Source organism: Rhinoderma darwinii, chromosome 1, assembly GCF_050947455.1.
Source record: "Rhinoderma darwinii isolate aRhiDar2 chromosome 1, aRhiDar2.hap1, whole genome shotgun sequence".
NCBI lineage: Eukaryota > Metazoa > Chordata > Amphibia > Anura > Rhinodermatidae > Rhinoderma > Rhinoderma darwinii.
Genome location: NC_134687.1, coordinates 289594482 through 289608915, shown reverse-complemented (window position 1 = coordinate 289608915; position 14434 = coordinate 289594482). Strand labels below are relative to the sequence as shown.

Below are 14434 nucleotides of genomic sequence, written 5' to 3'. Positions count from 1 at the left end.
GGGCACTTCTTGCGTACCGTACGGTCAAGCTGCTCCCACAACAGCTCTATGGGGTTGAGATCTGGTGACTGCGCTAGCCACTCCATTACAGATAGAATACCAGCTGCCTGCTTCTTCCCTAAATAGTTCTTGCATAATTTGGAGGTGTGCTTTGGGTCATTGTCCTGTTGTAGGATGAAATTGGCTCCAATCAAGTGCTGTCCACAGGGTATGGCATGGCGTTGCAAAATGGAGTGATAGCCTTCCTTATTCAAAATCCCTTTAACCTTGTACAAATCTCCCACTTTACCAGCACCAAAGCAACCCCAGACCATCACATTACCTCCACCATGCTTGACAGATGGCGTCAGGCACTCTTCCAGCATCTTTTCAGTTGTTCTGCGTCTCACAAATGTTCTTCTGTGTGATCCCAACACCTCAAACTTCGATTCGTCTGTCCATAAGGCTGGGTTCACGCGACCTATTTTCAGGCGTAAAAGAGGCGTTTTACGCCTGAAAACACGGCTCAAATACGTCGGCAAACATCTGTCCATTCATTTCAATGGGTTTGCCGACGACCTGTAATTTTACGCGTCGCTGTCAAAAGACGACGCTTAAAATGACAGCCTCGGCAAAGAAGTGTAGGACATTTCTTGGGACGTAATTTGAGCCATTTTTCATTGACTTCAATGAAGAACAGCTCCAAATTACGGCCGTAATTGTCGCCTCGCAAAATGCGAGTACGAGCAATTACGTCTGAAATGCAGGAGCTGTTTTCTCCTGAAAACGGCTCCGTAATTGTCGATATCATGTGCACATCTGCTAACTCCTTTTTTCCAATCTTCCTCTGTCCAATGTCTGTGTGCTTTTGCCCATATTAATCTTTTCCTTTTATGAGCCAGTCTCAGATATGGCTTTTTCTTTGCCACTCTGCCCTGAAGGCCAGCATCCTGGAGTCGCCTCTTCACTGTAGACGTTGACACTGGCGTTTTGCGGGTACTATTTAATGAAGCTGCAAGTTTAGTACCTGTGAGGCGTCTATTTCTCAAACTAGAGACTGTAATGTAATTGTCTTGTTGCTCAGTTGTGCAGCGGGGCCTCCCACTTCTTTTTCTACTCTGGTTAGAGCCTGTGTGTGCTGTCCTCTGAAGGGAGTAGTACACACCGTTGTAGGAAATCTTCAGTTTCTTGGCAATTTCTCGCATGGAATAGCCTTCATTTCTAAGAACAAGAATAGACTGTCGAGTTTCACATGAAAGCTCTCTTTTTCGAGCCATTTGGAGAGTTTAATCGAACCCACAAATGTAATGCTCCAGATTCTCAACTAGCTCAAAGGAAGGTCAGTTTTATAGCTCCTCTAAACAGCAAAACTGTTTACAGCGGTGCTAACATAATTGCACAAGGGTTTTCAAGTGTTTTCTAATCATCCATTTGCCTTCTAACACAGATAGCAAACACAATGTACCATTAGAACACTGGAGTGATGGTTGCTGGAAATGGGCCTCTATACACCTATGTAGATATTGCATTAAAAACCAGACGTTTGCAGCTAGAATAGTCATTTAGCACATTAACAATGTATAGAGTGTATTTCTGATTAATTTAATGTTATATTCATTGAAAAAAAACCTGCTTTTCTTTCAAAAATAAGGAAATTTCTAAGTCACCCTAAACTTTTGAACGGTAGTGTGTATGTATAAAAAGTGAATTCATATAAAAGTGTTACATACGGTAATTGGTGTATATAGACACCTCTCCCAATAGTATGATCAGAATATACAGTATAGACTGAAAAGCTAGTATTATATTTAATTCTATCAATCACTTCCAAATAAGGGAGGAGGGCAGAGGGAGATCATTGATTTAAAGGGAATGTGTTGCTAGCAAAAAATGCAATTTATTTTTTTTTGTCAAACAATTAGTGTGTAGGTGATTAAACATTGTTCTAATTTTTTTTTATTTTTTTCACGAGTCAGGAAATATTATAAATTAGATTCTAATTTATAATATTTTCCAGTGCTGGTCACTAGATGGAGCAATTCCCAAAATTGCAGCATTGCATGTGGTAAAGCAACCACATTGCTTTATGCTGCAAAATTGGGAAAAAATCCCTCGCTCTAGTGAGCTCTCAGAATCCCCCCCTCCTTTATCCTGGCTAGTGCCGGGAGAAACGAGGGGATTGAACGGTCAAACCTCCTACACTGTGTGTCGCCATTTTATGAGCTAACAGACAGTGTAGTAGGTTAACATACAGTAGTAAACACACACAAACACGAACATACATAGAAATCACTTACTTGCTCCTGCCGCCGCCGGTCCGTCCGCTCCGTCTGCTGCCACTGCTCCAAGTGCACAAGTCCGGAAGCCGCGACCGGAAGTAGTAATCTTACTGTCCGGCCGCGACTTCCGGTCTACAGGAAAATGTTCAACACAGACGGCGTACACCATAGTGGATGGAACGGGCCCCGTTCGCATTCACTATTGGACTGTAGCTGCCGTATTCCATGTCTGTATGTGTTGTTAATCGACACATACAGAAATGGGAAAAAATGGCAGCCCCCATAGGGAAGAAAAAGTAAAAAAATAAAAAAAAGTAACACACAAACACACAAATAAATACAAAAGTTTTTTATAAAACACTAACCTCAAACTGATATAAAAAATTTTTTTGGGGCGACACTATTCCTTTAAATAAAATCGATGAAAAGTTATTAAGAAAATTAATAGAAAATCTTAGTGCCATATCTAATTGATGTACATGGAGCAAATACTAGCATCCGGAAGTTCCCAATGTCTCTGCACAAAATGGCGCCGTTACCGGAAATGCGTCACTGGAACGCATCTCTGGACCGCAGGGAAAGCCATGATATATCGCACATGCGCAGAATTGTCCGCGCACGTACGAGCAATATAACTGACAGATCAGGAATATCCCTAAATACCGAACAATAAATGTCATGACAGCACAAAATGCCGACATAGATGTCCAAACAATACAAAATACTATATCTGTTTCATGGGTCAAGGGCAGTATATATCTTAAATATCTATTACTGTATTTTTCGGACTATAAGACGCACCCAGGTTTTAGACAACAGAAAATAGGAAAATATTTCACATTTTTACTTCTTTTACAAAGAAAAAAAACTATTGGTTAAAAAAAAAAAATTTGTTCCATTTCACCACATTCTGAAAGCAATCGTTTGAGCGGTGTGAGGACTTATTTTTTACGGGACGAGCTGTAGTTTTTATTAGCAACATTTTTTTTGGTACATACGGTTTTTTCATCACTTTTTTTTTTTTGTTTTTTTATTTAATTGTTTTTAGCGCTGTGGAGACCAAAAGACAACGATTCTGGGTTTTGAATAAAAAATTTTACGCCATTCACTGTGAGTCAAATAATGCTATATTGTAACGGTTTCTGGCTTTTACAGACGCAGCGATACCAATTTTTTTTATTTTTACATTGTGCTTGGGGAAAAATGGGAAAAGTTTATTAATGTTTTACATTCCTGAAAATGTCTAATTTTTTATTTTTTTTTTACACTTTATTAGTTCCTCTAGGGGACTTGAACCAGTGATTATTAGATCGCTGGTACAATACATGGATGTGTTACGGAAACCGCGTAACTCGCTGAGCTACGTTGTTTCCGTAACTCCCATGGTAGTGAATGGCAGTTACAGAAACTGTGTAGCTCAGCAAGTTACAATGTTTTCGTAACTCGACCATGTAACCAGGAAGTGGCCGAATGACAGCGGAGCCGGGTAAGATAGAACGGGGTTTAGGGGGCCCCGTTCTAGAGAGATTCGGGTCCCAGAGGTTGGATCCGCATCTATCTGACATTTATGACATCCTGTGGATATGTCATAAATGTCCTTCATGGGAAAACCAATATAAATGCTGTGGTCGCTATTGACTGCGGCATTTAAATAGTTAAATGGCCAGGAACAGCACCTTCGCTGTTCCTGCCCGTTAGAGCAGCATGTCTGAAGCTGACACCTGCAGAGTATGGAGCGGGTTGAGCGCGTGAGCCCGCTCCATACATCATCCCCTCCCCGCTCCATGATGTGCTGGCACATCACGGGTCGGGAAGTGGTTCAGTAAGCAAGATTTATTCTTGCTAAAAACTGCGCCTTATAGTCCGAAAAATACAGTGTGTGTGTGTGTGTGTGTGTGTGTGTGTGTGTATATATATATATATATATATATATGTGTGTATATATATATATGTATATATTATAAAGACTTTCGGAGACGACTGTTAGTGGAACAACCCGTTAGATGTCTAGGTGAGGAGAATTATTAAGCCTGAAAACAAGAAACCACACCAGAGTAACGGTGTCTACTTCCCACATTATTTATAGGCAAAAGCGGGCATATTTTAGGACATCTTGTATAAAAAATTATATGATGGCTTCTTTCAATTAAGATTTATTTCAAGCACATCATTTGAAAAGGCACAGATCAATCAAAAATTCTTGTATTTAAATGCATATATAACAATATTCTGATGATATGGGAAACGACTGCCTCTACACCCACAATATAAACCCCCTCATCTGGAGAATCGATATCTGTAACAAAACATTAAATTACAATACAAGTGTAACAATATTAATAATAAATCTATATACAAATCTAACAAATACCAAGGAGGATAGTCTGAACTCAAGGCAAATCGCTTGTATATATAAAAAATACATAACATTAGATGTGTGGAATATAGGCATACTCTATATTGACTGCCTTTGGGGACATAGTTTCTAGGGTGAAAATCCACTCCAGTTCTTTTCTTTTAAGGGCCAAATCTCTGTCACCTCCCCGTCTATTATGGGGTACTGAATGAATAATTCTAAAATGTAACAGATGTATTATGTCTGCACTCTATAAAGTGTCTAGACACAGGTAGATTACGTCTTTTGGTGTTGATACTGGACTTATGATTCCTCATCCTGAGGGTTACCTCAGTGATAGTCTCACCTACATAGTATAGGCCACATATACAACTTTAATAAATTGCATATGTGGTTTTACACGTGTAGAAACCTTTTGATTTTTGAAAATGTTACCTGTCTGAGGATGGCTGAAACGGTCACCCTTTATCATATGATTACACATATTGCATCCAAGGCAAGGGTAACAGCCCCGTTTTGAAGGGACTAGAACACTCTGTAATCCCATAGCCTTAGACCCAATATTGGCTTTTACTAACCTATTTCTTAACCCCTTCCCGACATCCGCCGTATATATACGGCGCACGCCGGGTGGGGGAATATGGAGCGGGCTCACAGGCTGAGGTCGCTCCATAGAGCGAGTGTGTTGGCTGTGTGTTACAGCCGCCACTTCCGGATAACGAGCGCGATCCCGCTTGTTTAACTCGTTAAATGCCCCTTTCAATTGCGATCGCGGCATTTAAATGACTAAAAACAGGGGGGCGACCCCCCCTGTAACGTCCCCCTATAGCCACGGCTGCCTGGGGGCCTGACTAAGTCCCACAGGTCTGCCATCTTTGTACTTCATGGGCTTCATAAGTGACTGTCAGAATCGCGATATACTGCAAAACATTATTATTGCAGTATATCGTGCTAACGATCGCTGGTTAAAGTCCGCTAGGGGGACAAGTAAAAAACAGTAAAATAAAGTTTTTGTTTTTTTTTAACAAGAAAAAAATGAAAAGCTCAAAAAAAATAACTTTTCCCTCAAGCACAATGTAAAAAAAATAAAAAGCTAACATAACTGGTATCGACGCGTCCATAAAAGTCTGAACTATTACAATATATCATTATTTAGTCCGCACGGTGAACGCCGTAAAAAATTAACATCAGAATTGCTGTTTTTTTTGGTCCCTTCTTCTCCCACAAAAAATTAAATAAAGTGATCAAAAAGTCTTATGTACCCCAAAATGGTACCAATATAAACTGAAACCCCCCCCTGCAAAAAAATAAGCCCTCACACGGCCAAATCTACAGAAAAATAAAAACGGTATGGCTCCCAGAATATGGCGACAACTCACATTTTATTTTTAACAATCAGTTTTTTCCTTGTAAAAGTAGTAAAACAAAGAAAACTATATACATTTGGTATCGCTGTAATCGTATTGACCCGCAGAATGAAGTTAACATGCCGTTTTTACCGTACGGTGAATGCCGTAAAAACAAGGAATCGCTGTGAAAATCTACAACGCATCCTGCAAAAAACAAGCCCTCATACGGCAATATTGATGGAAAAATAAGGGTATGTTCACACGGCAGCGTCCGTAACGGCTGAAATTACGGGGATGTTTTCAGGAGAAAACATCCCCGTAATTTCAGCCGTAACGGCATGTGCAGGCGCTTGAACGCCGCGTCCATTACGGACGTAATTGGCGCTGCTTTTCATTGGAGTCAATGAATAACGGCTCCAATTACGCCCCAAGAAGTGACAGGTCACTTCTTTGACGCGGGCGTCTATTTACGCGCCGTCTTTTGACAGCGGCGTGTAAATATACGCCTCGTGTGAACAGACAAACGTCTGCCCATTGCTTTCAATGGGCAGATGTTTGTCAACGCTATCGAGGCGCATTTTTCGGACGTAATTCGGGGGCAAAAACGCCCGAATTACGTCCGTAATTAGTGTGTGTGTGAACATACCCTAAGAGTTATGGCTTTTGGATGGTGGGGAGGAAAAAACAAAAGTGAAAATCCGAAAAATGGCTGCGGAGGGAAGGGGTTAAGGTTACGCCTTTACGGTATGCTAACATTGGGGGCTCCTGAAATTCCTGAATTAAAAGGAAGGCCCTAGTCAATAGGCGCCAATCCCTGGACATGTCCCTTTATCTGCGAGAAATGGAGACACAATTAAACGATTATTATATATAAAAGATTTTTCTTGTTGTATTTTTCTATGTTTAGTGTTCTCTTAAGTTTCCTGTTATGTTTATTTAGCATATCCGTTTATTAGGTCTGTAGAAGTCTTAATGTAGACCTGGTGCCACATCATGCAGTTCTACTTACCAGTCTGTTATCAAACTTGTATTTATGCTAAATGTCATTATTAATTTTGTCAGGAAGAAAAAGAAAAGCGTCGCGTCGAGCAGTTAGAGAGAAAGAAGGAAAGCCAACGCATGCTAGAGGAAGAGGATGCCAAATTGAAGATTAGACAAGCAAAACCTGCCCCCACAAAAGTGACACGGGCACAGATAGAAGAAACTTTACAGAATGAAGATGTTCAGAAAGGTAAGCAGGACAGACAGAGCAGCATATGCACTAGTTTCTTGTACAAAAAAAACCATTTAACTATCTGCTACCCTCTTCTCAGCCACTGTTGAAAATCCGAAGACACAACTAGAGATGCCGCTGGAAGAAAATTTAAACCGTCGTGTGCTAGAGGAAGGAGAGCTTGAAGCGCGTTCTGTAGAAGAAGCCATAGCTGCACTAAGGTTGGTAGTAGAAAGCCTTTCTGCGTCCAATATAACAGTTATTTAAAGATACACAACTAATGGCAAATTCAAGCCTGTCCCCACCATGTGGACCGACTTACCATTTATTTCAACCCTGTACTGCCAGTGATGTATGTTATATGTCATGACTAAACTCTTGCAGTGACTAAAATGTAAGGACTAAAGCTTAGATAAAGCAAATACCCGTTTAAAGTGAAGGGGCATGATGAAGCAGCAAGTCAGACCAGGAGTTCATAGCCGGTTACTCCTGTATGGACGAATAGTGACCCCTGGTGGGTGATACAAGAATGTTTCTTTATCACCTCCTTACCAATCGGAGAGGATATGTGCTCTCGGTCTCTTTTTGTTTTTCTACTATAAGGGTGAGCGGTTGCAAATGTAATCACCCCTATGCCTACTCAGACCATTTGTTAACTCTGTGACTCAGATGTTTATTGGCATCTGAATCGCAGAGATCTTTTGTCTATTCAGTTCTGGTGATTAAGTTAAATACATGTAGGATGTATGAGCTCTGCACATCTTGCACTTATTTTAACCCCTTCACGGCTGCCATACGGCTATATACATTCTAACTGCCGATGCCCCAGGCAGTTAGCACGTGTATAAACATTGACAGCCTGAAACAGGTTTAATGAGTGCAGTGCTGCTTCAGTGTGAGCAGCACTGAACTCTCATGTCGGCCGGGGCTTTGAGAGCCGACACCCCCAACTGTAGATAGTGCCACCCACAACCCCATTGTGAACAGTGACGTTAGTGGCTCTCTCTAGGAGCGGAATCTCTGGCGGGGATTCCGCTACTGGAGAAGCCCCTGGTGTCACTATCCATATATGGACAATGACGTGAGGGGCTACTCTTGGAGCGGAATCCCCACTCTGGCAAGGGATTGCGCTTTTAGAGTTAACTCCCTGATGTCTCTGTCCATATATGGACAGAGACATCAGGGGTTTCCAGTAGGAGCGGAAACTTTGGCCAGAGGGATTCCGCTCCTACAGGGAGCTACAGTGGTGCTATTTACGGGAAGGAGGTGCCATTTACGGGGGATGGGGTGGCGCTATCTGCAGCGGGGATACTGCTAAATACAGGGGGGGGGGGGTGCTATATACATGGGGTGTGGCACTATCTACATAAGTACTGTGGCATTATATTGGCGCTATCTACATGGGCACTGTGGGCATGATCTACAGGGAGAACTGTGGCACTATGTGGGCACCAGCACTGTCTACAGTGGTATTGCGTCACTATCTACATGGGCACTGAGGGTTTTTTGGCCCAACCCCCTGAAACACCAAATTAATAAAAAAAAAAAATATTTTTTTTTTAACGTCCATGACAAACTGATTGCAAATCGCGGTTAAAAACGGTCAGATGGCGGGGAATGGGTTAAAATTTTGAGACACATTGATGCAAAACAGCCCTGAAAAACTGACCGTTGATTCGTTGTTGACTGCCATTTTTTTCACGGTTGTGTGTATATAGCCCTCTCCACTCTCCCCTCACAGCGATGAGATTTGTCTGCTCATAATAAAAATTAAAAACACCGAATTAATTAAACTAATCTAGAAAATTAAAGCCTCATAAGACTTGTAAAAAACAAAGCAAAATTAGATGTGATATTCAAAGTAGTTCCAAAGTTTATATCCTTTAAAGAAGTGCATATCAAAAATGGAAAATTTGACCTGGACACAGGGGCATCAATGACCCTTGGTCATGAAAGGGTTAAAGAAGGTGTTGTGCATCTCAGACTCTGCTTGGGACAGACCTACGTTTTTATGTATGTCAATACATACACAAACAAACATACATGATTCAATTGTAAAATGTGCCCAATAGAGGTTCCAATGCATGGAGATAATACCACTGTATTGTCAGATATGAAAGCCTGAATAGAAAACATGTTTATGATATTCAATGACTTCCTTCCTCTTCTTTCTATCCAGTGTCAGCAAGGAGCTTGACCGCCATCCGGAACGTCGAATGAAAGCCGCCTTTACAGCATATGAAGAACTCAATCTGCCACGCCTGAAGCAGGAGAATCCAAACATGAGGCTTTCCCAATTAAAGCAAGTTTTGAAAAAGGAATGGATGAAATCTCCCGAAAACCCCATGAATCAGAGGCATGCCATCTACAACGCTAACTAACCAATTGTAATGGAACAATAGCTTGGTACACTTAAAAGGCCAAAAGTACACGTAGAGGACATCTAGAATGTATATTGGTTGTCAGACTTTGTGTGGGGGGCAGTTATTTGGTCTATTTAAAGAGATCATGGGTAGGAAATTAAGGCAAAATGCAGCTTGTGCCAAAGCCTGGCTGATGATTTATAACAAAACTTTGGGAAATGAAATTAGACTAGATATGTTTTCCAATTTTTTATTTTTTTTTTGTGATGGCAATTGTGTAGGTTAAAGACTCCCTGATTCTCCATAAAACAATAAATGAATGTGATTACTTGCATTATTTAACTGCCAAACAGTATTGTTTTTCAATAAATCTGTTTGTCAAAACATTTACCTAACAATAGAGCTATGCTATGATCATTTGAAATTGTACTTTAAAGTTTTATTGTATTTCCTTCATTAATTTAACCCATTTGATCTGATAGTATGGGTGTGACTAACACATAACGGTGTTATTGGCGCCATATAGATGCCTTATCTATGTGCAACTAGAATGCGAAGCACCCACTCTCGAATGGAAGATGTGTGAGTGGCTGTTCATCAGTATTTTGCACCTGTGTGACCCCCATCCATATAACATTGTGGCTTGTCTGCATCTTGCTGGGGACTGTTTTAACCTGCCCTTATATTAGTAAAACTGTCCTTTTTTTTTTTTTTTTTTTTTTTTTTGTCTTAGGTGATTTTAAGTAAATTTAATTCCACTTTCTGTAATTTGACTAGGTTATTTCCACAGTTCTTTTCTTGGTTTACCTAGTCAAAACATTCTTTATTCCCGCCTCTTCCTGCTACCTTTTCCACTTATGTTGCATTAGCTAATCGTAATACAGCATAAGTATAGTGCTTATCATCATGCAGAGCTTAATTTTTCCATTGGAGATAATCATGTTTCATCCAAGAGGTGGCTAGTAATAGCCTGCGATTGAAGGAATCCTTTTTATGTTTATATTACAGCTTGTTTAGGGTTCACTAGAGTTAGAAACAGGTGGACAACCAAGCTGACCCTCCCACGGGTTGAGAAAGGCAGATGGAGCTCCAAGTACGAAAAAGCCTCAAAAGTTCCAAAAGTAAATAAATGTAGTAATTTAAACATTATTGGTGATGATGTGCCGAACTGATCATTGAGAAATTTAGAGCGCTTTTATTGGTGAACTTCTTTAATGGAATGATCTTTTAATAGCATAGTGAATCTCCATATCTGAAGTCATTATTGTGTGTTTATTACATGTTTTAAAGCTTAACTCCACCAAAACCTGGAAAGTCGGGTATGAATGCAATAACCAGCTCGGAAGCCAAGATAATTGTTTAGCATGATACTCAAATTAGGGACCTGGTGTTGTCTTCTCTCCATAACTAACAAACCTTTTTTAATTATCTAAGGTAAGAAAAAAATAATCTAACTGCACTCAAAGTGAAAATTCAGGTGTGACTGCACATAAAGTATACCTACAGTTGTATAAAACCTCAATATCATACAGACACATCAAAAATTACCTCCGCGAAGGTCTGCACGCTGGAACCCCTACCAATTTCGAGAATGAAGGCGGGCCATGGCACTCTATTGAATTCTGTGCCCCTTTTTGAGGTTTGGCTCAAAAATCGAGCTAATATTTATCACCCAGCAATAATAACAAATGCGATAGTAATGCAAATTCATGGTGGCACCGTCAGTATTTCCAAATCTCTAGATTAAAACCCATAGTGGCATAGCGCTCACAGGAGCCTTTTATTCGAGAAATTAGTGACCACTAATACGTCAGGAGTTTTATTTAAGAAAAAGTAGCGTTCATTCACACTGCCTTATTATGGCTCTGCTTTGTACAGGCTGTACAGTACTGCCGTGCTGTCTCCGTGTGCTTGAACCTTTAAAGTAACTATTTCTCTTGGCCTGTACTTCAGAAAAGCATGCGTTTTTGTCTTGGTAATTGGAGGCCTACAGCATAGATATCTATTACATTTACTGATCAATTTAACGTTGATTGATTGATGGGTACCTGGGCTTTACCAAACACCTATGTTTCTCATTAAAAGTAATGAAGGAGCAGGTGTTGGTCAGAGTGGCATGACCATGTGTGATGTATTGTTAATAATATATGGTGTATTTATTTACAGTATCTGGTGCACCTTGAATTCTGAGTATAGCCTTGTATCCGTCCCAGTTTTTCCCACTTATTCTAAGCAACTTGATTTACATTTGTTCAAAATGAAGCAAAAAGAACATATAGTGTGAGGATTAAGACTGATGTTTGGTATGCACTTTGAAAAGATCTGGTTTGAACATAGAATGGACCTGTGCGCTCTCAAATAAAGGTTAAAAATGAGGGTAATATGATATTAAAATAAATCTTGTGTACAATGTCAGCTTGAGGTATTATCACGTTGCGTGTTTCATTCCGTTGGAAAGATTTTTCATCTTATTTCACAGAACCGTATCAAGCTGTATTCAGACTTGGTGTCTGTGTGGAATTTCTAATATATTCCACACATATGAATGGCTGATGATATATTCCCAATGACTTGATGCATTAGTGCACCTCGTGAAACTGAGCCCCTGCTGCCTTGCATTGATTTTTATTGACGCCAGAAAAAACGCAAATACATGTGTATTTTTAAATCTATTGGGAAAATATTGCATTAATAGTTTAGGAATTTTTTACGTAGTCCCTTCATTTTGTCTGGCAGTTCCGTTTTGGGCCCTCCTTATTTTATGACGAATGAAGAAGATAAAAGGTCTGGAGTTGATTCTAATTGTTGAATTTGCATTTGTTAGCTGTACATGGGAACTCTCAATATGCGATCCAAAGTGGTATCAATGCAAGTGGAGGTGGACATCCTTATCCTGAAAAAACAAACCTATCGGAGATATAGCAGAAAGTTTTTAGTAGTGGCCAAATCAACAATTTACAACATTCTTAAAAAGAAGGAAGGCATTAGCGAGCAAAGCATCTCAAGGGAGGAAACGCAACATTTGGTGTTGTCCAGATTTCAAGCAGTCATTGACTGCAAAGAATTAGCATCCTGGTATATGTACGGAAGGGGAAGTATAGTGCAGGCGCATGGGCTCCATATGCTGCAGTTCTCAGCTGTGTATTACAGCTGACACCCTGCTGTAATGACCAGGATCGGAGATAACTGATTTCAGCCATGTGACAGCTTAGATGCCGAAATTACTAGTGACTGTGGCATCTAAGTCATTAGACGGGGCCCCCCTCGTGATGTGACTACGGGGTGCTAATAGTTGTCATTACAGCCTGGGGGCTAAATGATGGTCCCCACGTCTGCCATTCATGTCCTCCGATTAATCCTTGCCAAAGGCTAATACACTTCAATACATAAGTATTGCAGTGTATTGTACCAGCGATCTGATCGCTTATTCAAGTCCCCTAGTTGAACTAAAAAAACAATAAAAAATGTAAATAAAGTCTTAGGAAAATAAATATATATATATATATATATATATATATACACACACAAACACACACAATCCTAGAAGAAGGCACGGCACCAGGACTTCAAGGTAGATGAAAGCACAGTTGTTTAATTTCACCCCAAGTGACCGACCTTTCAATTCAACACAGAATCTTTCTCAATCTAGCTTAAGATTAAAACCGGGGATGAGCGCGCGCACCCTAGTGGAAACCGCGGTGAGAGACCGCAGTGTGTGCCGGCGTCTCTGGGGGAGGAGACGCCAGCAAGTTCTGAGAGACCTGCAATCACGGCTGCCGGTAAGTGGGGGAATGCTAGCGGGCATCACACACACATAAATTAGTCCTGTGTAATGCATCCATAGGCTAACTAATTATGACTAAACATGGCAGCAGTCATGTGTTGGGGCAACATGGAGGGCGCATACATGGGCTAAGTGAATAAGAGTAATGGTGGAATAACGATAAACTACTTCACGGTACCAGGGTTGTCACGGTACCATAATTTGGACTTCGATACCGATACTCTGTGTAGTATTGCGATTCTCGATACTAGACGATACTTTGCCAACAATAATGAAAAAACAAAAAAGTCCTTCCGTCTTCTGATGTGAGGCGTGTGGTGTGATGAATTTTAAATGTGCCTCAAATTAATAGTAATTAACCCCATCATGTTTCTCAGTCATAATGGACAACATTGGGTTAATGTGTGAGGTACATGATGGGGTTAATTACTATTAATGTGAGGCACATGGAGGTTCAAAATTCATAACACCTCGTGCCTCACAATAGGTGAAAGAAAGCCGTTTTTATCTTATCTTTTTTACAGCGTACACATAAATGACACTATAAATTTTGTTGTGCAGGTTATTACGGTCACGACGATACCGAATGTGTGTATATTTTATGTATTAAGACTTTTATTTTAATGTTTATTGTGTATTTTTTATTTAACATAATTTTGACTTTTCTTTTTACTTTTCTATTTTTAAACTTTAATGTACTGGCATATATCTATATGCCAGTACATTAGCCTGTGTACGGATAGTACACAGGCAGTTGTTAGGACATCTCTAAGTATGCCCTAACAGGAAATATGGTCAGACGTTGAACCCTGGGCTGTCTGCCCATATATGGTATGTCTCTAGATCGCGTCACAGGGATTAACTGACGCGATCAAATGGGTATCCCCCTTTTCATTTTCCCCTTGAATGCTATGGTCCGCTTTGATCGAGGCATTTACGGGAATAGCGTCGGGAATCAGAGGTATCTCTGATCTCCGCCATTAGAACAGCGCTGCGGCTGTGTAATACATTCATTGCCCTGCTCCTGACAACAAGTGTGCGCGCACGGTGAGCATGTGGTAATGCGGCCGGCGCTGCATTAATGACCGGCGGCGCCAGCACTAAAGACAAA

General features: G+C 40.5%; 1 protein-coding gene across 2 annotated transcripts in view; it reads left to right on the top strand.

Annotated features, from left to right (window-relative positions):
* The window catches only part of CCDC124 (coiled-coil domain containing 124), a 39684-nt gene extending 29747 nt beyond the window's left edge, over positions 1–9937 (top strand). For both annotated transcript variants that reach the window (XM_075850908.1, XM_075850915.1), the window contains exons 3-5: positions 7026–7194; positions 7277–7397; positions 9356–9937. In XM_075850908.1, the coding sequence (XP_075707023.1) occupies positions 7026–7194; positions 7277–7397; positions 9356–9557 (492 nt within the window). In that variant the 3' untranslated portion in view covers positions 9558–9937. The remainder of the gene's footprint in view (positions 1–7025; positions 7195–7276; positions 7398–9355) is intronic.
* The last annotated feature ends 4497 nt before the right edge of the window (positions 9938–14434 follow it).